Source organism: Callithrix jacchus, chromosome 7 (genome assembly GCF_049354715.1).
Source record: "Callithrix jacchus isolate 240 chromosome 7, calJac240_pri, whole genome shotgun sequence".
Lineage (NCBI taxonomy): Eukaryota > Metazoa > Chordata > Mammalia > Primates > Cebidae > Callithrix > Callithrix jacchus.
In genome coordinates, this window is record NC_133508.1 from 50,508,076 (window position 1) to 50,533,188 (window position 25,113).

Sequence of the window (25,113 nt, forward strand, 5' to 3'; positions counted from 1 at the left end):
CTGTGGCTGAACCCGGAGCTGTAAATGAGATGCAAGGTGCCAGCAGCCTCCGGCCTCAGGGCCTGCGAGCCACACGCGCTCCTCCGCCGGCCCGAGGTTACCCCAGCTGCACACACGGACAGGATGCTGCAAACGCCACCAGACGTTGCAACACGCAGCCAGTCTGTTGGCCGCCGCGTGAACCGTCCCGGCAGCCCTCGCCGCCCCCCTGGCGGGCACCCACCCAGCTGGAGCGGCCTCGCGCCCCCGGAGCACCCCGGGGGACTGGCAGCTCCCACCCCTCTGAGGCAGGCTCTCCACGAGGGTCTCTGTCTCCGCCTCCCCAAGGAACCTCTAAACCCGAAGGCTGGGCCTCTGGGGTCAGCTTTGGGTTTTCGTGGGAAGAGATCCGGGAGGTGCCTGCCTTTGCTCTGGGCGTTCTGGGAAGCTCATTACTTCTCATTTGCAAAGTCTGGATGCGGGGCTGGGGGGCTGGCTTCCAGGTAATAAAGAGGTGTAACGTGTCCCGAAGGCTGCGCACCGCCCCTCCCTTCCGAAGCAGGGGGCCTGTTTATCCCGCAGAGCTCCCAGAACAGTCCTGGCCCGCAGTCCCTTGGCAGCTGCGCTCTGCGCTCAGCGCCTGTACTGCCCTTTGGAATGAAAAGCAGCCTGGTTGGGGCCTCAAGGAATCTGCTCTGGAGTTGATTTGCTGTGTGACTTTTGGATGAATCACTTGGCATCTCTGAGCTTCACCATCTCCATCTGGGGAAGCGGGGAACACTGGAACTGGCCTCCCTGGGCTGGTGTGGGAAAGGTCAGAAGTGCAAGAAAACGCTCACCAAGCCTCAGGCTGGTCAGAAGCCTTAGGTGCCAGGGGCCTGGCGTGGCGAGAACTTGGAAACCCTCAGAGAAACCAAGGCTGTCCTTCTTCTCACCCATTCCCCCCAGACCTGGCTTCTGGGTTTATTGTGAGAAGCTGGGGTGACCAGGTCTTGGGGATGAATAGTCCCCCCTGGCTCGAGGAGACCCCCACTGACTTCCCTACTTGGACTCCATTAACTAATGACCACCCTGCCTTGTGGGGGGTGGGGAACCTAGAAATGACCCCATATCCTTAGCGAGTGCAGCAGGGCACAGCTGAACTCCAGCCCTGATGCCAGCTTCTCCTTCACTGAAGCTCATCTTTACACCCTTCTCCCTCACACCACTCTGTTTCTTGTCTTTACAGCACTCAGGCACTATCTGAAGCGATCACGGTTATTTGCTCGCTTAGTTTTTGTCTATTTTCCCCATTCTCAAACACACATGCTCTCTAGAACGTAGGCTCTCCGAGGAATTTCCAGACCTGGCTGGGTAATCAGGTGCTGGGTGACTGTGTGAATGAATGAATGAAATCGTTTTGCCTGTCCTGTGAAACATTAGTAACTTCCCTTTGAGGGGACCATGGGAGGGATGAAGTTGACAACGCATGTGATGTAGCTATCGTTAGGACCAGCCACATCATTCGTGAGGTCTCTTGTTCAAAAATCGTAAAGAATTTCAAGATGGTGACATCAGGGGCGCAAACCAACTGCAGGTGCTTCTGAGTGCAGGGCCCAGTGGGAATCCCTGGGTCACACCCAGGAAGCCAGCCCCAGCCATCACACACATGCTCATGCCAAGTCACGAGCCTCCCACGCTTCCCCGGGCAGCAGGAAACACAAACACAGCTCCGGCAGAACCACTCCAAGGGGAACGTATCACACATCCCCGGGAGACAGGTGACACTTGGCAAACTACAAGTTGCCGCACACGCAATCTCCATACATGCAGGGACGCAGGGGCAGTAGATATGGCAGCCTATTAGCTGTAGGGGAAAGAGGAATAATAACAACAGCGGACCCTGGCAACATGGCGAAACCCTGTCTCCACTAAAAATACAAAAATTAGCCGGGCCTGGTGGTGCCTGCCTGTAGTCCCCGCTACTCAGGAGGATCACGTGAGCCTGGGAGGTTGAGGCTGCAGTGAGCTGAATTTGCGCCACTGCACTCTAGTCTGGGTGACAGAGTGAGACCCTGTCTCAAAAAGTAAAATAAGCTGGGTGCGGTGGCTCACGCCTGTAATCCCGGCACTTTGGGAAGCCGAGGCGGATGGATCACGAGGTCAGGAGTTTGAGACCAGACTGGCCAAGATGGTGAAACGCCATCTTTACTAAAAATACAAAAAATTAGCTGGGTGCAGTGGTGTGTGCCTGTAATTCCAGCTACTCAGGAGACTGAGGCAGGAGAATTGCTTGAACTTGGGAGGCGGAGGTTGCAGTGAGCCGAAATCACGCCACTGCACTCTAGCCTGGGCGACAGAGCAAGACTGTTTCAAAAAAAAAAAGTAAAATAAAATTAGAAGAAAAAAGACAGTCCTCATCATAACTAGCATTTATTAAGGAGCTTCTCTGAGTTCAACAGTGAGGTTTACGGCCCCTTACCTTCAGTTCTAGAATCCGAATGGCTCTAAAATCCCACATTTAATTTTGACGCACATGTTTAGAGCAAGCTCTCATCGGAACTATCATGAGGCTACTTCTGGTCACTTTATCCCACTGTGGTGACTATCACTGTGGTTATGGGTGGCTGCCCCAGGCCCTGCTGTGCCCATCACTAGGTATCCGTCTGTGCACTGTATTGCATTTCTAAAGTCCAAAACATTAGAACTATGAGATACAACCAGCCATAAGGGTTTCAGATAAGGGTGTGTGGACTTGCTCTGGGCTTCTTTTTAGAGATAAGGCACTGAGACCCTGGGAGTATCAGTAATCGGTCAAGAGCACAGCCAGGAACGAGCTGAGCGGAGACCCCCAGACCCGGTGGCAGCACCTCAGAGCTGCAAGCAGAGGGAAGCATTCAGCTCTTGTTTTGGGAAAGGGAAGATAAACATTTACTGGAGTATCTCAGCTTCTCCTTCAGATTCCAACACGAAATTCAGAGGTCACTGAGCTGGTAGGCTCAATCTCACACCGAGGCTGATGTGTCCCAGGGAGACCTTCGGCTAATTAAACATAATTTATGGACCAGCCTCTAAGGACAAGCCTTAAATTACTTGCAAGCTGTGCCAAGGTAGCTATCCTACAGGCTATTAATTAGGAATCAGTTTAATCTCTGCTAGGATGAGGGTCAACTGCCTTGGAGTTGGCCCTTCTGGCTGACTGGTCTCATGCTATCAGGCTGTGGCTCTGGGCCCAGAGGGCCAGGGGACTCAGGGGCCAGGGGACAGTCAATGGAAATGACCCAGCCAGCACACCCTGAAGAGACCAGGATGCTGGGAGAAAAACTAGGCCCTGGGCCCATGGGACCAGGTGAAGTGGGACTTTTCCCGAGCACCAGCCTCACAGAAAATGATTTTCAGTGGTCCTCAGAGAGCATCACATCCCTCTGACATCAGAGAATTCTGTGGAATATCAGGCTTCCGTCACCTTCCATTAATGTGGGCTGCTCATGCACCCTGTAGAAAGCCTTCAGTGGCTCCCTAGTCCTCTCCCAATCATGCCCAAACTTCACCCCACAACCACCAGGCTCTACAAGGTATGGCCCTGTCCATCTCTTTCCATTCCCCACTCACACTTTCATTCTGGCTAGGCCAGGGTCTTTTTTCCAAGGGAAACAAACTCTCTCATCTCCCGTTGTGTAGCCCCACTCTCTCCCTCTGCCTGAAATATTTTCCTTCGGCTGCTTCCACCTCATCCTAATGCCTCAGCTTAGACCCCAAGCCTAGGCACAGTCATGTTTCCTTTCCTAGAAGCCAGACTGCCTGGATTCGAACCCCATGGCTACCTGGGCTGTGTGACCTCGGGCAAGTATTTAACCTCTCTGAGCCCTAGTATTTCCATCTTTAAACTGGGAACAGTCACAGTTACTACATCACAGGGATGCTCTGAGGATGCATCACAGGTTGTCCATGTAAATTGTTGAGCACGTGGGTAGCACTTTGTTAACAACAAAGACTGGTTGGAACCCCCGGTCTGTGCTCATAGCTGCCTCCAGCCACGGTTCGCCCCACCAAGGCACCCATCCCACCAGGGTCACTGCAGGCTACCGGGCCATCTCCCCAGCAAGACTGAGGATGGGTGTCTTTTCCCCTTGCCATAGCTATGCAATGTCAATCCTGCTCTTGTGGCCGAGGGGAGCCCCTCTCCCCCAAATGCCCTTTGCTTCTGTCAGATCCACTCTGTAGGAAGCCATGTGGGATCACCCAGAGTCTTCTCTGCTGTGGAAAAGCTGCCCCCCCCCCCAGGTGGGGCACAATTAGGACCCCCTGTTTTGGTTTCGCTCTCCAAGGGTAAACCCTCCTGATGACCAGCTGCACTGCCAGCTTCTCTAACGCAGCGACTGTGATACCTTCCCTTTCTGTGTGGCACTGGGAACAGAGCTTTCTGCTCAGGACAAACCCAACCAACATTTTTCATCCCCTGCCACCGTGTTCAATAATCTCCTGGCATCTTCCCAAGGTCCCTGGGAGGCCGGGACTTGCACTGCCACTTTATAGATAAGGATACTGAGGCCCAGAGAGTGTAGCTGACTGAACGACACTCCTCTGAGATGCCCATGTTTCAATCCCAGAGCCTGTGAATATGTTACCTTCTATGGGAAAGAGGAATTCAGGTTGCAGATGGAATTAAATGTGCTAATCAGTCAATTTTCAGATAGAGAGATTATCTTCAGTTCTCCAAGAAGGCCTGATGTAATCCCAGTCGACTAGGGAGGCAGAGAGTCGCATGGAGATGTGACTAGGATGTGAGTGGTTGACTTTGAAGACGGAGGGGCCATCTTCAAAGGGGTTATGAGCCAAGGCATGCAGCTAGCTTCTAGAAAGAGCAAGGACATGGATTCTGCCCTAGACTTTGCAAAGGAGCACAGCCTTGACCGCTTGATTTCAGCCCAGTGGGACCTGTCTCGGACTCCTGCCCTCTAGAATTGGAAGGGAGTAATGTGTGTTGCTTTCAGCCACTAAGTTTGTGATGATTTGTTACAGCAGCAACAGGAAGCTGATATAGAGGTGCTAAGGGATGGGTCGGAGGCCTCCAGCCAGAAGAGCTGGGACTGAAACCTGAATCTGCCTGCTTCACAGTCTGTGGTCTCTCAAAGGCACAGCATCTCCTCCCCAGGCGAACCTATCTGCAGTGCTTATGAATAAAACAAACACGACAAGCCACTCCCGTCTTAAAGAACTGCCCTGGAGACTTTTGGAGAGAGTGCAGTTATGATCTGCAGCCTCACCATCATGGCCAGCACTTACTGGGCATTCATTTTGTGCTCTGGACTTTAAATGTATTATCTCATTGAATCGTCATCTGACAGATGAGGCAACTGAGGCTCAGAGAGGTCCAGTAACTTGTCCAAGGTCACACGGCAAGTGAATAGAAGAGCCAGTCGAGTTTGGTGTGCTCGACTCCTGAACTCAAAATCTGAATCTCTATGCTACACTGGCTCCTTGAGAAAGAAAGGCACATCTGTGTGGACACACACACGCTCACGTTTCCACGGACGTGAAGGCTCAGGAGACATCCACAAAGCCAAGGCATGGATCTGCTGGCTGAGGAGGTGTGAGCCCTTGGAGGGCACTGTGTGTCCAGCCCATGCTGACCTTGTGTCCTGCCATCCCTGAAGGACCTCATCGCCTCTGATGTGTGCAAACAGGGAAGTGGTCCGGAGAGGCCAGGTCAGGCTCTTAATTCTTTGGCAACTGAAATGTAAGAGCATGGACTGTGCAGCCAAGGGTGGACACATGCCATGTGGGTGTATCTGGCAGGACTCCTGCCTGGGTGGAGGTCACACTGCCCTTGACAGTCCCACTGGCCCCAGCTCCCCACAGTGACTGGCTACTAGGCCTGTGAGAGGGGCCACTGCTTGCTGGGCTGGGGGAACTCTAAAAGGACTCCAGAGACCTCCCCACAAAACCACCTCGGAAGGACCCAGTGTCATCTCTCTTCTGCTCCCCTATAGCTGGAGAGCGGGGAGAGCTGGACTCTGGCACCTTAGATGTATCACTAGCAACTGTGACCTAGCAAAGGGGCTTCCTTTCCTCTCACATCACACTGACCTTACATCTTCTAGAAAACCTTCCAAAGTCAGTCTGTTGACAGACTTTGGATGTGACTGATGGAGGGACCATCTTGAAAGGGGCTACGAACCAAGGCATGCAGCTAGCTTCTAGAAGCTGGAAAGAGCAAGGACGTGGATTCTCCCCTAGGGCCTCACGAAGGACGTGGATTCTCCCCTAGGGCCTCACGAAGGAGTGCAGCCGTGTAGCCCCTTTGAAGGGGGCCCTTTGAAGCCCCATGACCCCTTGATTTTAGCCCGATGGGATCCATGTCGGACTCCTGCCCTGTAGAATTGGAAGGGAGTAATGTGTGTTGCTGGACCGCTTTGGTGGTTGAGCATTTTGCCTCGTTGAACTACAGTTTCCTTGAAGGCAGAGATTTCAGCTTAACCCTGAAAAGTCCATTCTATCTTTTTTTTTTTCCTGGGGGGATAGAAGGGGTGAAAGCATCAGCAAATGACCTGACAAGGTCTGCAGGATTTGATCTGGAGGGCTGCCTGATACAGGCAGGCCTGGGTCTCCTGGCTGTTTCCACGTGGCATGACTGAAAAATGAATGTTGTCCTTCCAAAAGAAGGTGTACTGGACATCTGCACCTGAGCCCCTTGCTCCTGCTGATGGTCCCCCCATCTCCCCTGCAGAAGCCCACCTCCCCACTCTCAAACCCTATGGCTTGGCTGGGGCTGGTATAACCCTGGCTCAGAGTCCGGCCATGACCCACGGGTGGCCAATTAGAGCACCATTTCTGGTTCAGGCTCGCCCAGTCACTGCCAGAAAGACTTAATTCCTGGACCTTTCCAGGACCTCTGGGCAAAGAACACCTGTCTGTCCACTCGGAGGGGAGCCGGGAGAGTTAGGTTAGGAGCAGCAGGGGTAGCTGTGAGCAACCCCGCGGCAGAGAGGTCTGCCTAAAGGTGAGGGGAGAGAGAAGCAGAGAAATTGACTCCTGACAGCACTGCGCCCCTGGAGACGTGCCCAAAGTCAGCCCTACCCAGTGACTTCTGGTCCCATGAGTCAATAAAGCAATCTGGGGAATGCCTCCAGAGCCCCCATCAGGAGAGCTGGAGGTGTTGTTGTCTGACCCACGTAGACACTCAATCTACAGACTCCTCTAGGTGCCACCAATGCCGTCTCTTCCATGAAACTATTAACCAGGAGACAAGACTCATGGGTTACAAGCACAAGAGACACCCCGGGTTCCAGTCCTGCTTGGCCATTTGCTAGCTGTGTGATTCTAAGTTATTGACCCTCAGAGTCCCGTTGGTAAGGAAAGGATAACAGTATCCAAGCTGGAGTATCCACTTCGAGGAGCAAATGACCGTGTGACGTGTCAGAACTTCGAACCTGGTACACAGTAGGTGCTCAGTAATCACTGGCTCTAACTGGCTACACTGGGTCAGTCATGCATTTATTCAGGCAACAACCATTTAGTGTCTACTGTGGGCAGATACTGTGCCAGGTGCCAGCTATCTGGTGAGTGCAGAGGGCATGCCCCCTGCCCCTGTGGATATCAACAATCAGCCACACAGCATGGAGTTGCTATGGCAACCCCTGACTTTGGCCTCCCTGCAGCCCAGTCCTGACCAACTGAACTACTTGGATGCAGAGATAAAAATGACTAACGCCTTGTGTGGGGGAAGTTGGATGGTTGTGGGGGTTGGGCAGCCAGGACCAGCGTGGAGGCCAGGCCCCTGACCAGCCTCAGCCCCTGGGTTGCAGAAAGGCCTATACTGGACCAGCCCCTGCCTAGGAAGATAGGGGCTGTGCCTTTGGTCATCTCAACAGGGGTGCAGTCTCAGGTGGAAGGGAGATGGCCGGACTCCGAGACCTCCCTGTAGGGAGCAGTTCCTTCCTACAGACTTCTAGAAAGAGTCAAGGGCTCAAATTCCCCCGAGGGCTTCTGTGGCAGGGGCACAAGGCTCCCCTTCCTGGGGGTGTCCCAGAACCAAGGTGAGTCAGGCCAGCGGGTCCTTTGCCTTCTGTCCCTGGTGCCCTGAAGAGCATCTGATCTAACATGCAGAAGAAGAAGGGCTGGGGCAGAGGCACATCCACACCCACACCCCCGGGGCCACAGCCCCAGCTGGAAGGAGTGCTTATCTCTTGCGAATGCTCTCGCAATCACCCTGGAGGTTCTAGGAGCTATTTCACTACATTTTCACAACTTCATTTTTCAGATGAGGGAACCAAAGCCCAAGAGAGTCACTTGGCCAAGGTCACTCAGCAAGTCACTGGGAGGCCCCCATAATCGGCCACATTAGGCGCTGGATTCCAGCAGCCTTGGCTGGCACTCTCAATTGCATGAGTGCTCTGGCCAGAGCCGGCCTCACCACCCAAAGGATCTTGGCCGCTGTGACATAGTCTATGGGCCAGGTCTGGGCTTTGGGGCTGGGGTTGTCAAGTCACACTTTCCTAGGGCAGGGTGCTCTGGAGGCAGGGAGGGCCAGGCAGAAGCCTCCTGCGTCCTTTCTGGCAGATGGATTTCAGCTGGGACCTCTTGGAGAGGTGGTCTCCGAATGTCTGTTGGGCATTCAGAGCTTCTAGTTTACGGCTACCCAGTGGGAGAGGAGGTGCCCAGGCTGAGGGCAGAGCAGGAACTGGGGTGGGAGTGTGGGCCCCCCTCCTAAGGGGCAAAGGCCCAAGTGAACTAGAAGGCATTGATCCAGAAGCCACAGCACCTTGGAGTAAAGAGCCAAAGGTGGAGGTGTCATTAAAGAGGTGACATCCAGCAAATCCAAGAAGGCTCCATCGAGGCAAGGGAGTGGGTGGAGTCATTTCCTAGAAGCATTATTTTCAAGCCTTATTTTTTTCCTTTCTTTCAAACAATGACTTTCGGTTGGGCATGGTGGCTTATACCTGTAATCTCAGCACTTTGGAAGGCCGAGGAGGGCGGATCATGAGGTCAGGAGTTTGAGATCAGCCTGTCCAATATGGTGAAACTCCATTTCTACTAAAATATACAAAAATTACATGGGTGTGATGATGCACACCTGTAGACCCAGCTACTTGGGAGTCTGAGGCAGGAGAATCGCTTAAACCTGGGAGGCGGAGGCTGCAGTGAGCCGAGATCATGCCAATGCACTCCAGCCTGGGCGACAGAGTGAAACCCCGTCTAGAAAAGCTAGAACCCAGTGGCCTTTGCCAGGCTGACCACTGGTGGACTTAAGCACCAAGCCACACATCTGTGCTTGCATGGCTGTTGCGTTGCAGGACACCAGAGCGTTCCCTGCCTCTCATATGAGCTCTTGCTCTGGGCCTGCATCTGAGCATGTAGGACTCAGATGGGTTTTAATTATATCTAGTCTAAGCCTTCTTAGCCCAGAGACTACGATAGGTGATGGGGTACATGACCCCTTAAAAGTACAAAACTTTGGCTGGGAGTGGTGGTTCACATCTGTAATCCCAGCACTTTGGGAGGTTGAGGCAGGTGGATCATGAGGTCAGGAGTTCGAGACCAGCCTGGCCAGGATGGTGAAGCCCCGTCTCTACTAAAAACACAAAAATCAGCTGAGCGCGGTGGCAGGCGCCTGTAATCCCAGCTACTCAGGAGGCTGAGGCAGGAGAATCTCTTGAACCCAGGAGGTGGAGGTTGCAGTAAGCCAAGATCACACCACTGCACTCCAGCCTGGGTGACAGTGCAAGAGTCCATCTTGAACAAACAAAAAACACTACAAAATTTTGAGTGACATTCTTCTTGGGATAGAGTTCATATTTTTGTCAGAACCTTGAAGGGCTCTATAACCAGCAAAAAATTGAGACTTACTGCAACCCCCTCAGTTGCCACCTCCTTCAAGAAGTCTTCTAAGATTTTCCTTAATTTACAGTGATCAAAGCTCTCAGGCCATGCAGAGCTCAGTGACCTCAGGCTTAACTAGAGGGAGCTGTCACTCACTCACTCCTCTGCAGCAGGGTCCCTGCATGTTAAGCTGTCTCACTGGTTGTCAAATGACAGAAATTCAACTGTGCTATTCCCTTGCTTGTCAGTTTACTCTTTAAAAGAACCCTGATAACTGAGGACTATTTTATTCCTTTGGCAAGTCTCCCATTCATTGTATGCAAATACTGCTACTCCGTGCTCTAAATGGTGTTTGTGTAAAAGCGGATTTCACTGCATTCCTGCCCGCATCCTGTTGACTCACTGACTGCTTATCACAGCTCTCTCCAGAACCCTCCATGTACTAAGCCCCATTACTTAACAGCTTGTCTCTTGACCTCTCCATGACCCTGAGTGAGGCAGGCCAGGCCAGGCTGAGATTATTTGTTGCAGTGGGAAAAGATGGAGTGTTGAAGCTGGGAAGCCTGGGTTCAGAATCCGTCCCCAGAGATGTGTCCCAGGACGCTCACTTCACCTGCATCTCAGAAATGGGTGCGGTGGCTCACACCTGTAATCCCAGCATTTTGGGAGGCTAAGGCAGGTGGATCATGAGATCAAGAGATCAAGACCATCCTGGCCAACATGGTGAAACCCCATCTCTACTAAAAATACAAAAATTAGCTTGGCATGGTGGTGTGTGCCTGTAGTCCCAACTACTCAGGAGGCTGAGGCAGGAGAATCACTTGAACCCGGGAGGCAGAGGCTGCAGTGAGTCGAGATCGCTCCACTACACTCTAGCCTGATGACAGAGTGAGACTCTGTCTCCAAAAAGAAAAGAAAAGAAAAGGGTGGTGGTTACACCTACCTTAGAGGATGGTCAAGAAGGTCAAGGAACTGGGTGCAGTGGCTCATGCCTGTAATCCCAGCACTTTGGGAAGCTGAGGTGGGCGGATCACCTGAGCTCAGGAGTTTGAGAACACCCTGGGCAACATGGTGATACCTCGTCTCTACTAAAATACAAAAAATTAGCTAGGCGTGATGACGTGCACCTGTAGTCACAGCTACTCGGGAGGCTGAGGCTGAGGGACAAGAATCGCTTGACCCTGGGAGATGGAGATAGCAGTGAGCCGAGATTGTGCCACTGCACTTTAGCCTGGGAGACAGGCGAGACTCCATCTCAAAAACAAGAAAAGAAGGTCAAGGAAGACATGAATGTGCAAAAGCACCATGCAGTCATGTAGTGCCAAGTCACAGGTGTTACCATCATCACATACATTGCCACAGCCACGTATATTACCACGGTCACATACTGTATCAGTCTTGTATATCACCACGGTTATGTACAGTATCAATCTTGTAAATTACCATGGTTGTGTACAGTGTCAATCTTGCATATTACAATGGTCATGTATTCATCTTGTATATTACCAAGGTCATGTACAACATCTATTGTGTATATTACCAAGGCCATGTACAATATCTATCTTGTATATTACCAAGGTCATGTACAATATCTATTGTGTATATTACCAAGGTCATGTACAGTATCTTGTATATTACCATGGTCATGTACAGTACCAAAGTAATGTATAGTATCAGCCATGTATATTACCATCCATGTGTGTTACCATAATCATATACATTACCACAATCATAGTGGTACATGTACAGTACTGCAGTCACATACAGTATCAACTATGCATATTACCACAGTTATGTATATTAGCACAATCATGTACAGTACTACAGTCATGTAGATTATCAGTTATATATGGTATCACAGCCATGTACAGTACATCATGTATGTACTACAGTCACATATAGTAACACAGTCATGTAGAATGCGATGTTGTGTACAATACCATGTCATGCACAGTTTCCATCAGACCAGTCATTAATAGTACCATGGCCATGTATATTCCCAGTCATGTATATTCCTACCTTCATGCTATTACCACAGTCATGTAACTAAGGGTCTTCAAAAAGTTCATGGAAAATGTTTATTATGAAAAAACTAGGCATATATTTGAGATTTTTTTTTTTGCACCAAAATAGCTAACTTGTTACAACATGACTAAATGCGATTTAGTTTGAGGCACTAAGAAGGATAAGACATCAATTTGAAAAGAGTTTCTATCAGAGCAACATGAATTCTACTAAAACTGAAACAAGAACAGACATCACATATAGTGAAGCTTGCTTAGGTAGAAGAATGGTGAAATCGCTGATGCTTTATGGAAAGTTTATGTGGACAATGCCCCAAAGAAATCAGCAGTTAATAAAGGGATAACCTGATAAAAAGGGATGAGACAATGTTGAAGATGAAGCCTGACGTGCCAGACCATCCACATCAAATTGCAAAGAAAAAACTCTTGTTTGTGCCCTAATGGAAAAGAACAGACAATTCACAGCAGAAAACAATAGCCAATACCGTAGACATCTCAACTGGTTCAGCTTACACAATTCTGACTGAAAAAATTAAACCTGAACAAACTTTCCCTTCGAAGGGCACCAAAACTACCGCACCCAGGTCAGGTGCAGACAAGAGCAAAGCTTTCAATGAAAATTTTAAACAAATGGGATCATAATTTTGACGTATATCTTCAAAGAACTGTAATAGAAGATGAAACATTTACCACTACAATCCTGAAGACAAAACAGAATCAAAGCAATGGCTACCAAGAGGTGGAAATGGCCCAGAGCAAAAGCAGACTAGCCAAGAGCAAAGGTCAAGGCATTGTGCTTGTTAACTTTCTGGAGGGACAAAAACAATACTATCTGCTTATAAGGAGAGTGTTTTGAGAAAGCTGAAATTTTCACAGAAAAATACCCAGGAAAGCCTCACCAGATGGTCCTCCTCCACCAACAGTGTTCCTGTTCATTTCTCTCATTGAACAAGGACAATTTGTGAGAGTTTTGATAGGAAATCATGAGGCGTCCACATTATAGTCCTGGTTTGGTTTTCTGACTTCCTTTTGTTTCCTAATCTTAAAAAATCTTTAAAGGGTGCTAGGTTAGGCTTTCTGTCCCCACCCAAATCTCATCTTGAATTATAATCCCCTTAATCCCCACGTGCCAAGGGAGAGACGTGGTGCAGGTATTGGATCATGGGGCTGGTTTCATCTATGCTGGTTTTGTGATCTGACAGGTTTTTTTTTTTTTTGAGATGGAGTTTCGCTCTTGTTACCCAGGCTGGAGTGCAATGGCGCGATCTCGGCTCACCGCAACCTCCGCCTCCTGGGTTCAGGTAATTCTCCTGCCTCAGCCTCCTGAGTAGCTGGGATTACAGGCACGCGCCACCGTGCCCAGCTAATTTTTTGTATTTTTAGTAGAGACGGGGTTTCACCATGTTGACCAAGATGGTCTCGATCTCTTGACCTCGTGATCCACCCACCTCGGCCTCCCAAAGTGCTGGGATTACAGGCTTGAGCCACCGCGCCCAGCCAATCTGACGGTTTTATAAGTGTTTGACAGTTCCTCCTAAGTTCATTCTCCTTCCTGCCACCTTGTGAAGAAGGTGCCTGCTTCCCCTTCTCCTTCCACCACGACTGTAAGTTTCCTGAGGCCTCTTCAGCCATGTGTAACAGTGAGTCAAACCTCTTTCCTTTATAGCAATGTGAGAAAGGACGAAGACAAAGGGCATCCACTTTTCTTCAGTTAATGGTATAAAAAAATTCTGCATTGACATGGCTGAATTCTCAGGACCCTCAGTTATTTATTTATCTTTTTTTTTTTGAGACAGAATCTTGCTCTGTCACCCAGGCTGGAGTACAGTGGCACAATCTCGGCTCACTGCAACCTCCACCTCCCGGGTTCAAGTGATTCTCCTGCCTCAGCCTCCCGAGTAGTTGGGACTACAGGCACATGCCACCACGCCTGGCTAATTTTTTGTATTTTCAGTAGAGACACGGTTTCACTGTGTTAGCCAGGATGGTCGTGATGTCCTGACCTTGTGATCCACCCTCCTTGGCCTCCTAAAGTGCTGGAATTACAGGCGTGAGCCACCGCGCCCGGCAGGACCCTCAGTTATTTAGGATGGACTAGATGGCTGGTATCATCACTTACAAAAATGTCTTATAACTTGATGAAGCTTACATTGAGAAATAAAAAATATATATAGAGAGAGAGACAGAGAGAGTGTGCATGCGCATGTATGTGTGTTTGTGTGTGTGTCTGCGTGCAGACATAGAGAGATGCAGTCTTGCTCTGTCCAGGCTGAAGTGCAGTAGTGCAATCTCCACTCACTGCAACCTCCACCCCCCAGGTTCAAGTGATTCTCCTGCCTCAGCCTCCCGAATAGCTGGGATTACAGGCACACACCACTATGCCTGGATACTTTTCGTATTTTCAGTAGAGACGGGGTTTCGCCCTGTTGGACAGGCTGGTCTTGAACTCCTGACCTTAAGTGATCTGCCTGCCTTGGCCTCCCACAGTGCTAGAATTACAGGAGTGAGCCACTGTGCCTTGCCTATATTTTTTAGTCTCATCCTTTAATTCCATTTTCCACAAACTTTTTGAAGCCCCCTTGTATATTACCACAGTCACATATATTATCAATCACGTATGGTACCACAGCCATGTAGATTACCACAATCATGAATATTACTAGGAACCCAAAAAACCCATCAGCATACAATTTGGAAGCCACGGGAGTTTAAGCCTGAGAGAAGTACGTGAATCTGTGCTCACCCCACACCGTCCCGCCTCCTCCCTGCTCCAGCACCCTGGAAAGCCTGGACAAAGGAATGACATACTGCTGGAGGATGGTGCTGAGAAGGGCTGCCTCCTTTTAATTTGCAAGTGTTGGTTGATCGATGCTGGTGTCCTCTTTTCCTCCTGCCCCCTGCCCCTGCCTGGGTCATTGCCCTCACCGACATCATGGCAATGACTCATAGAATCAAAAGGTAGAAGGGACCTGGGAGGTTGTCTAGAACCTAACCTCCCCCAATGCAGAAATCTCGACACCATGTTTGCTTAAAGATCAGCCTGTTCCAAAGGGCAGGAAGGTGTTCCTCTTGTAGTGCCCAGGTCTGTATTTCCAAGCTGTCCCACGGGCCTGCTGTGGGCCTCCAGAACCATCTGGAACAGGTCCCATGCCTCTCTGGTACTGGAGTGCAGCTGATACCCTCTCCTGCCTCCTACGCAGTCAACTAGATTCCCACAGATTTGTCACCCAACCCAAGTCATGGCTTCCAGCCCTCGTCACCTTGAGCCTGCTCCCTGGATACCCTCCAATTGCTCAGGACCCTCTCAAAGTGCTGGCCCACACTAACCACAATGCCCCAGAAATCATTTGACAAAATCAGACTGAAAAGCATCTCCTTCATTCTGAGTACCAGCACAGTTGGTTTGATTTTATCTTAGAGGGAGTTAAGCACTACTGCCATCAGAGGCCTGCTAGTGGGTGTCAACCCATCCTTCCATAGTGTCAGGAGCTTTTTCAGTCTGGGGAAGGTGGCCGCTCAGGAACACTAAGTGCCACAAGGAGAAAACGTTGTTTATGAGGTTCCGTGCCACAGCACTAAGGCCTAGTTTGCTGAATCAATGAACAACGCCAAGATAGTCTTGATTCCTTGGAGCCGTGTCACCCTGAAGCTGGTTGTCACTCCTCACCTAAGTCACCAGCAAGAAAGATCAGGATCTGGCTGGAAGCCGGGCTCCTGCCTAGATCCTCCATTTCCCTCAGTCCAGACACTTCTGTCTTGACAGTAAAGATCTCGGAGGCCCTCAGCATCCTCTGAAACTCTAGGGCAATGCTGAGAGCATTCCCCGAGCTCTGTGAAGCTCTTAAAGGTGGTGAAGCAAGCCTGGGTGATATTCTTGGAGGAGCCACGGAAACCCGGCAGGTCTCCTCAGCAGCCAGGGGACCACCTGCTGAGGCTTGGGTGAGGGCATGACACCTGGGTCCTGGGGTCAGCTAGGTCCATGTGCCCTCCATGGGAACGGTTTCCCTCAGTTCTTCCTCCCCATGCACTCACTGCTTCAGCCACGCTGACCGCCTCTGGGTCTTCAGACACTCCAGGCACACTCTCTCCTCAGAGGCCTTGCTCCGTCCTCTCCAGGGACGCTACCACTCCCTTCCCACCACGCCCTCGCCTCCTCCAGGTCTCTCCTGTGTCCCCTTCTCAGTGTGGCCTTCTTCATACCCTACCTGGCCTCTCAGGCCCTAGCCTGCCCACCCTCTTTGCCTTATTGGTTTTCTCCTCATGCTTTCTGTGACAATTCAATGAACTGTTTTATTTATTTATATTTTTGAGATACAGTTTCCCGCTGTTGCTCAAGTGGGAGTGCCGTGGCACGATCTCTGCTCACTGCAACCTCTGCCTCCTGGGATCAAGCAACCTCATCCCTCAGCCTCCTGAGTAGCTGCGATTACAGGTGTGCCCCACCACAACCAGCTGATTTTTTTTTTCTTGTATTATTAGTAGAGATGGGATTTCACCATGTTGGGTCAGGCTGGTCTTGAACTCCTGAGCTCAAGTGATCCGCCCACCTCAGCCTCCTAAAGTGCTGGGATTAGGGGCATGAGAATGTACTGTTCTATGAAACTTGCTTTTTGTCTGCCTCTCTTACTAAAATGCCAGCTCTCACTACATGGGTGCGGATTTTTATCTGCTTTGCTCCCTGCATGCCTTTAGTGCCCAGAACAGCGCCTGGCATATAGGAGTTGCTCAATAAATGTGCTGAATGTATGAATGAGTTCCCACTAACCATTCATTTGCTAACCCGGCATTCTCTTGTTGAGAATCTGGGCATGTACTCATTCTCAGACTCCAAGATCGCACTCATTTCAGGGTGCCACAGCAGATAAGCACACATGTGGGCATGCTAGTGTCTAAACAGACTCCCTTTTCTCCTTTGGAATGCGTTTCAGTGTTTCCTAATCCTCATGGTCCATGTGACTAATATGTTTGAAATGTTTCAAGTATCTTATGGGCTTATATATATATATATTTTGTTGTTGCTATTTTTGAGAGGGAGTTTTGCTCTTATTGCTCAGGCTGGAGTACAATGACACCATCTCGGCTCACCGCAACCTCTGCCTCCTGGGTTCAAGCAATCTCTTTGCCTCAGCTTCCCGAGTAGCTAGAATTACAGGCATGCACCACCAAGCCCGCTAATTTTGTATTTTTAGTAGAGACGGGATTTCTCCATGTTGGTCTAGCTGGTCTCGAACTCCCAACCTTAGGGGATTCGCCCGCCTCGGCCTCCCAAAATGTTGGGATTACAGGCGTGAGCCACTGCATCTGGCCAGACTTATATTTTTAAATTGTGTCTCCTGAAGGTGACAATGGGGACAACCTCATAACATTCTAGGTATTTTCACACTTTTGTCCAAGGACAAGGGGGAATGTGTCAGGTGTGGGACCCATCCAGCACTGATACTCAAAACTGTGGTAGGATATCACTGGTAGTGGCAAGTTAAGACAAGGCCTTTTGTTACGGCGATTGTGACAACCAGATACATTTCCTGGGTAGAAAGGATGCCTCATAAATACAGCTGAGATCACTTTCTCAAAGTAGATGGCCTCGGCAAATATCAAGATGGAAATGAACCAGAGAAGATAACCACAATGATACAGAGATCGGAAGATCTTGGAAGGGAGCTGTCCAGCCATAAACAAGCACGCTTCATCTGAAAAGATGGAAGTTCAGAAGAGCTTGAAGTTTAAATGAGAATTAGCAGAAGGGCTAGGTAGACTGAAAATGAACTTTGACTCACATTCAGTATTACTAGATGGAGGAGGCATTCTTGAAAGCCCAAATAGACAAACTGGTGATTTTAGGCGAAAAAAAAAACCAGGACATTTTGTCTGATATGCTAGTGAGGTAATTCGGGTCTCTTATTCCCCTAGGAGTGATGGTTTGGAAATATGAACGTCTTCTGCAAACGCTGAAATACACCCACGGCAGACGCTACCTGTTGAGGGACTTTAAGATGGGTGTGGGGTTCTGTGGAGCTGGAGCGCAGCACATTTTCCAACTTTGAGTTGCTTCTTTTTCATTTTGTGGCATCTGATGACTAGCAAAGGCTGAGATCATCAGTGATGGGGACAAAGGCTTTCTTCACCCCGTCTCCTCCCTACAACTCAGGAAAGCTTGGCAATCCACTGCTTTCATGGGTTGACTGATCTATAAGATGAGAATTTTTTAGCATACTAGGATCTTAGGGATCATTGTAACTCCTCTCATTTTATAGGTGTGCTTCTCAGCTGCAACCGGAGAAGGTAGTAACTTCCAGGGTCAAGAAGCCAGTCTCGGCCAGGCAGGCCAGCTCACACCTGTAATCCCAGCACTTTAGAAGGCTAAGAAGGGAGGATCGTTTGAGCCCAAGAGTTCGAGACCAACCTAAGCAACATAGCAAGACTCCCGTCTCTATTTTTAAGTAAATAAATACATAGAAAGAACTCAGTCTTGGGCCTCCTGTCCAGTTGAGCAAGACTGCAGGAGAGCATGGTCCCAGAGGTAGACACCTTTGTTCCCCAAGGGAAGGGCCTGGGGGAGTAAGAAGGAGGTGTTTTTCTGTTGATGAGATAGCCTGATTCGTAAGGCCAGTCGTGACCAACATTCCAAGTGGAAACACTTCTCCTAGATGTCACAGGTGGAACAGGTAGCCCACCTGCCTGCTTCCAGGCTGCACAGAGTGACGAGGGGAGAGACCGGCCACTGCTCTCTCCCCTGTAAACTGGTTAGTGTAGCTGTTTTGGCCTGATGACTCCAGGCACCCACAGATGACCTGTTTGGACCCTTTTCTTCTTTCTGTTTTCCTATTCTCACCAGCACTGACCTGACTGAGGTCTGAGGTGTAAACTCCCTGTTTACCTCCCTATCCCACAACATGGTATTTTCTTGCTTCCCTTTCCACTTCCCTCCCCCAATTCCAGCCAGGTAGAGTCTTTTTTTTTCTCTTTTTTTGAGAAGGAGTCTCGCTCTGTTGCCCAGGCTGGAGTGCAGTGGAATGATCCTGGCTCACTGCAACCTCCACCTCCTGGGTTCAAGTGATTCTCCTGCCTCAGCCTCCTGAGTAGTTGGGACTACAGGCACAGCTAATATTTTTGTATGTTTAGTAGAGACGGGGTTTGGCCAAGATGGCCAGGATGGTCTCGATCTCTTGACCTTGTGATCCGCCTGCCTCAGCCTTCCAAAGTGCTGGGATTACAGGCATGAGCTACTGCGCCCGGCCCAGGTAGTCTCTGATCAGGTGGTTTGTTTCTTGCACCTAGATTGCCCTTGTCACACCCCTTCTGGTTGAAACTCTTGACCTTCCTCAAGGCTCAGTCAAAGGCTCCTTCCTTCATGAAGCCTTTCATGAGCCCTTGCTAAAATTAACTGCTCCTCTGTGCTTCCACCACGCAGCATCTCCCAAACTTCATGCCCATGCAGAACTTCAGAACGTCACCATATTTGGAAAGAGAGTTTTTGGAGCTGTAACTAGTTAAGGATCTTGAGATGCAGTCACACTGGATTTAGTATGTGTCCTGAATCCAATAACTAGTGTCCTTATAAGATGATGACAGGGGCCTGGCTCAGTGGCTCATGCCTGTAATCCCAGCACTTGGAAGACTATGGCAGGCGAATTGCCCGAGGTCAGGAGTTCAAGACCAGCCTGACTAACATGGTGAAACCCTCGTCTCTACTAAAAATACAAAAATTAGCTGGGCATAGTGGGGGCGCCTGTAGTCCCAGCTACTTGGGAGGCTGAGGCAGGAGAATCGCTTGAATCTGGGAGGCGGAGGTTGCACTGAGCTGACATCACATTTCTGCCTGCCAGCCTGGACGACAGAGCGAGACTCTGTCTCAAAAAAAAAAAGATGATGGGACCCAGACACACACACAGCGAGGAAGGGCATGTGATAATGAAAGGAGAGATCAGAGCCATGCTGCCATCAGCCAAGGAGCACCGGGAGCCACAAGGAGCTGCAAGAGATGATGAAGATCCTCCCCTCGAGTCTTTGAGTGGAGAGGAACCTGCTGATGGCCTCTAGAACCACCAGAGAATACATTTTATTGTGGTAAGCCATCAAGTTTGTGCTAATTTGTCATGATAACCATAGGAAGCACATACACATGGTCATCTGTGCCTTCACTGTAAGTACCTGGCCAGGCTCTAGGCTTTCTTCATCTTCGCTACATTTCCCCACAGGCCCGCAGCTGTACCAAACACCGAACAGACACTCCAGGCAAGCTTGCTGAGCTAGGTCTCTCAGAGACTGTGTCAAGGGACTTAGGAGCTTGGGCTGGCCCCAGGGTTAGGGATGGGAAGGACACAGGACTTGCTGAATGGAAGTGCTGGAGAACAGGATTCATAAATCGACTCACAGGGCTAGCCTGGCTGGGTGTGTACCCACATGCTGTGAATTTACTGATAGCAAGACAGAACTCTAAGCCAGTCCCCATACTACTTCTGTGAAATACCTCCTCTCAGACAACCTCTCTGAAATGGGTCCTTGAGTTCTTTTTCTTTTCTTTTCTTTTTTGAGATGGAGTTTCGCTCTGTTACCAGGAGGAGTGCACTGGCGTGATCTCGGCTCACTGTAATCTCCACCTCCCGGATTCAAGCAATTCTCCTGCCTCAGCCTCCCAAGTAGCTGGGATGACAGGCGCTCACCACCATGCCTGGATCATTTTTTTTTTGTATTTTTAGTAGAAACAGTGTTTCACCATATTGGCCAGGCTGGTCTCAAACTCCTGACCTCAGGTGATCCACCCTCTGCCGCCTCCCAAAGTGCTGGGATTACAGGCTTGAGCCACTGCGTCCGGCCAACGTCCTGGAGTTCTTGATGTGGTATTGGCCCATGAATGTTGCCCCACCTCCCCAGGTTTGCGATCATGGTCCAAGACTCTAGCCCCGCCACTTGCTTGATACCAAATTGAAGGCTGGAATGGTCACGACAGATACTTCTAAACAAACGGTCCGCTTCTCCTCCCGGGGGCTCCTGCTAACACCATGTCAAACTCAAAGACTGAAGCCTGGGCTGACCGCTAGCCAGAAGTTAGTTCCCTTGGAGGGAAAGGAACAAGCTTAAGCTTTGTGAATGCTTTTGTGGAAGGAATTCTAGGAGGGCATAGAAAATTAAAAAGCCAGAACTTCATGCCTGGAGACCCTAACCATGACTGGCCCTGCCTCAGTCTGCTGCGATGCACTGTGGGTAAGGAGAAATGTGTCCTGATTAGAAGCTTTCCTGTTCTTACAGCCTTAGTGTCCCTTTAAGAAAAACCCTCGCTTATTTGGGCCACCTCTGCACCCTAAGGCTCACCACCACCCACAAATATTGCCAAATCCTATTTAGCTCAAGGTCATTATGGGAAACTGGGTTGTCACCTCTCCGTCCTTCCCAAATAAACAGGTAACTCCTGGACATGTCAGCTATTTGCAGAGACTCTGGTACTCTATTTTTAATTTTTTTTTCCTTTCTGGGGGTCTCTCCTCTCTGGATCCAATCCCACCGGAATCTAGTCTGTGAAGTGCTCAGATGCAGCCTCCACTTCCACCAAGAGGAAAAGGGATGTCATCTGTGGATCTGCGCCGCCGCCTCCCCTAATATCACTGCATGCTGCGGGTGGCACTCGCCCTCTCTGGTCCGGTGCTCTTGGGCCACCCCCAAGCCCCACTGTTCACACCTGTCCCCAACCCATAAATCCCCCACTCCGTCAACACTTGACCCTCTGTTCCCAACCCCAAAACACTCCTGGCTCTGGGGGTTGTCCCAAAGTCATCTTGATGGTCTCAGGCAAGAAGCCACAATTCCAAACTCCCCACCATGACAGCAAACAGAAGCCTCATTATAAAGTAGCTCCAGTAATTGGTCAGATAATGACGAGTTACAGGGAACACTGCTGGTCATCCTGATGAGTCGGATGACTGAAGAGCATGAATGGCACTCAAAGTTTCACAGGCCCCCATGGATCCCGTTTTTGTTTTTGGTGACCCTGACACCAATTTCAGACATATTTCTAATTGCCCCTGGCTGGATTCCCTGGAAGAGGACGTCCAGTCCAAGTTAGGTGGGGTTTGGTTCCTGGTGTGTGAACTTGCAGGCTCCACTGTGTGCTATCACACCCACCCCCCAGTGCCATACACTTCTTTCAATTTAGGATTGTTTATAGTCAGTCAAGTTTTTCCAGATTGACTAAGAGTTCCTCATCTGCCTACTGTAGTCAGCTACAAGAACAGTAAAAGAGACCCAGGACTTGGGCCAGCTGAAGACTCAGAAGAAAGTCTCTGTGGGATGCAGACAGCTAAAGAATGACAATCACATGCAATTGTCCCAAACCCCACATCCCCCCCAAGGGACACCCTCATCTGCCCTTTTGAGACCCCTTCACAAAGAGCCTCGGGAGCCCTTTTATGGGGCATTGCCTCAAGGAAATGAAACTGCTGAGAACAACTCTTACTTCCCCTTATTTGGTGTGTCCAAGGGTTAAAAACACTTCCGAACTCCCCCTCCAAATGCAAGGTCAAGCAGCTGTCCAAACCACCCAAGGAGAAGAGGGAGTCCTGGACAGCCAGACCCCGGCTAGCTTGGCCACCATGGGCTCCAGCCAGCCCGGCTAGGGAAGAGTTAATCGGATCGGCTTTGGCTGATAGTTCAGGCTCCAAAGTTCAGTCCCAGTCAGAGCCACCCCTGAGGAATTGTAAATCTCAGGGCAGTATTTAACAAAACAAAAGCAACCTGGAATTACATGCAGGTTTGGTTTTCTACAGTACATATTTACTTAATCCCCAAGGTATGCGGCTCCATGTCACCATGTCAGATCAGCTGGCTTTGCGGCCCTTTCACCCCCCAGTTCACAACAGTTTAAGTTTCAAACTAATTCCCTGTTTTCACTCTTCCTCTTCACAGAGCTGGCTGGAGACAGCCGGGCCGGCCTCCCTCTCCCGATGGCTCTGGTCACCGGGTGAGTCAGCCTGGCCTGGGCTGGGAGTTGGGTGACAGCCTGCTCACCCTCCCCACTCTCCAGCACGAGGTCTCCAAAACCTGGAGCAAGGGGTGCTGGGACCACCAAAAAGTGAAAGGCAGTGTCTGGTGGGCAGGACCCTCCCTGTAGCACCACCTTCCAGCTAAATGGGGAGGGATCCCTGGGGGGTGTGATGGGGGGAGGGGACAGGGTTGAAGGTGAGAACAAGGGCTCTTTATCAGTAGCTGCTTACCCTGGCCTCCTCTTTCCTGCTTTCCAGACACCTGGGCCTCCCAGTGTTGGTCCGGCCAGACTACTACATCCAAGACCGCTCTTCCCTTTTCAAACCCAAACCAATCACCCCCTCTCTTGTCTTCAGAGCTGCAGCCGCCCAGGTTGGGGCTGGGTAGCGGGTTGCCAAGGAAAATACGAGGCGCCAGCTAGCAGGCGGCTCCCAGCTCTACCCAGGAGAGCGCACACCCTGCACACACAAGGGTGGCGGCGAGAAAAAGGGGGGAAGGCGGGGGAGGGGGGCACAACACCTTCCTTTGGGAGGCAGGAATGTGGGAGATGGGTGGGTCTCCTAAGTTTCAGAGTGGGGGTGAATAGCCAGCCAGCCACCAATCCCCAAGGAGCGGATCAACTCTGAACCTGCCAAAAGAGACAGTCCGGTGCCCGGGAAATTTACAAGGTGAAACCGACTAGCTCAGCACTCGCGGGTGGCGCGGGGGGAGTGGGGTGGCCCGCGACTCTCAGCTCCCGGGCGCTGGATCCCGCAGCGGCAGCAGGTGGGCTCACCCCCGCCCCTGCGGCCCCCACTCCCCGGAGTCGCAGTGCCTGGTACCTTTCTGGCGCCGCGCTCCGCGAACTCGCGGGCGAGCTGACGCCCGATGCCTCTCCCGCCGCCGGTGATGAGGACGTTCTCCCGCGACAGGTCCCGCAGCTTGGCGGGCAGCACCAGTCCGACGGCTGCTTTCGCCACCAGATAGATGATCTGCAGAGGGAACACCACCAGCGCGCCCAGCCGTTTCCACACCATCCTACGCGCCGCGGAGCCGAGCAAGGGGCGAAACTCCCCGGGCTGAGCAAAACAGGAATTTAAAAAGAAAACACCCCAAACAATAAATAGTAAACCGAATAAGGAGAGAGGCGTCCCACCTGGCCACTCTTGAAATCACTTCTTCCCAAATGCAAAGCACCGGGTGAGAAAAAAAAAAAAAAAAAAAAAAAGATAAATTTCCTCTGGGGGAGAAAAAGCGTCTCCTAAGGTTGGGACGGAAAAAGAGGTGAAGGGGGAAGCCGGAGGTGGAAAGTTCTAACAAGAAGTTTCTTGCCCCAGCAGCCGTTTCGGCTGGGGAATTCTCAGGTAATGTTTACAGACTGACAGAGGAGTTTAGGCAGGGGAAGAAAAAAAAAAAAAAAAAGGCACCAACCACACGCGCGCACCCTGCCTCGGTCCCGCGGTTTCAAAGTGCAAGGTTTAAAAAAAAAAAAAAAGCTGTTTCCAAATTGTAGCGCCCCCACCCCCACCCCGTCTCCAGGAAAAAAAAAAAGTGGGGGGAAAAAGTGCTTGGAGCTCCCAATTTCAGCCCGCGAAAGTCTCCCGACTCATTGCTATTCTTGGGCTCAGGAAATTGCTTAAACGCGATCTGATTGCCAGCAACGTGCAGGAGAAGTGGGGGGTCCGGGTGTCAGTTTCTTTACGTGCAGGGCTCGCCCTCGCGCGCGCTCGCTCTCTCCGGCTCCCTCCCTCCCGCTCTGTTCCAGCAGAGGCTGGGAGTTGCCGCTCGATCCAGCTCCCCTTCTCTCCCTTTTTAGCATTTATTGCCTTCTTTTTGTCCTTTCCAACTTGGAGAGGGCCCGGGTGTGGAGCGCGCGTGGATCGGACGCCTTGGTCTGCGCGGCCCTATTCATTCGCTCCCCGGGCAGCCGCGGAGCTGAGAGAGAGGGCGGCCCTTTTTTCCCCCATTTTTTTAATACCCCATTAAGTCTGATTGACAGTTAAAGTTGTTGGGAGGCTTCACTACCGTTCCTCTGAGTGGCTGCTGCGGCCTCCCCTCCCCCTGCGCCGTCGCGGGGCGCGCGCATAGGCGCGCACTCGGGCTCGCCGGGACTGGCGCTCTCCCGGGACTGGCTCCCCTCTGTGCAAGCCGGGACTTGCCGCCGGTGTCCCTGAGGGCTCGCAGCTGTAACTCGAACACGCTGGAACCGACTCCTGCGAGCCGGCTGCCTTCCCGAGACATTCCTCCTTGCCCGGGCCGCCCGCGGGCCAGGTGACCACCCCTGCGTGTGGAGCAGGCCTGGGGGAGCCTGTGCATGCCTTGATCCAACCAGGTCCAGGTCGCCCAGGGTCTT

General features: G+C 50.9%; 1 protein-coding gene across 7 annotated transcripts in view; it reads right to left on the minus strand.

Moving 5' to 3' along the window:
* Positions 1-25,113, minus strand: part of DHRS3 (dehydrogenase/reductase 3) — a 56,087-nt gene that overhangs the window by 30,534 nt on the left and 440 nt on the right. For 3 of the 7 annotated variants that reach the window (XM_078330403.1, XM_078330404.1, XM_002750297.6), the window contains exon 2: positions 23,603-23,839. In XM_078330403.1, coding sequence (XP_078186529.1) covers positions 23,603-23,797 — 195 coding nt within the window. In that variant the 5' untranslated portion in view covers positions 23,798-23,839. Of the gene's footprint in view, positions 24,692-25,113 lie in introns of those variants that run through there. The other 4 variants (XM_078330406.1, XM_009000423.5, XM_078330405.1 and 1 more) reach the window with 4 other exon arrangements.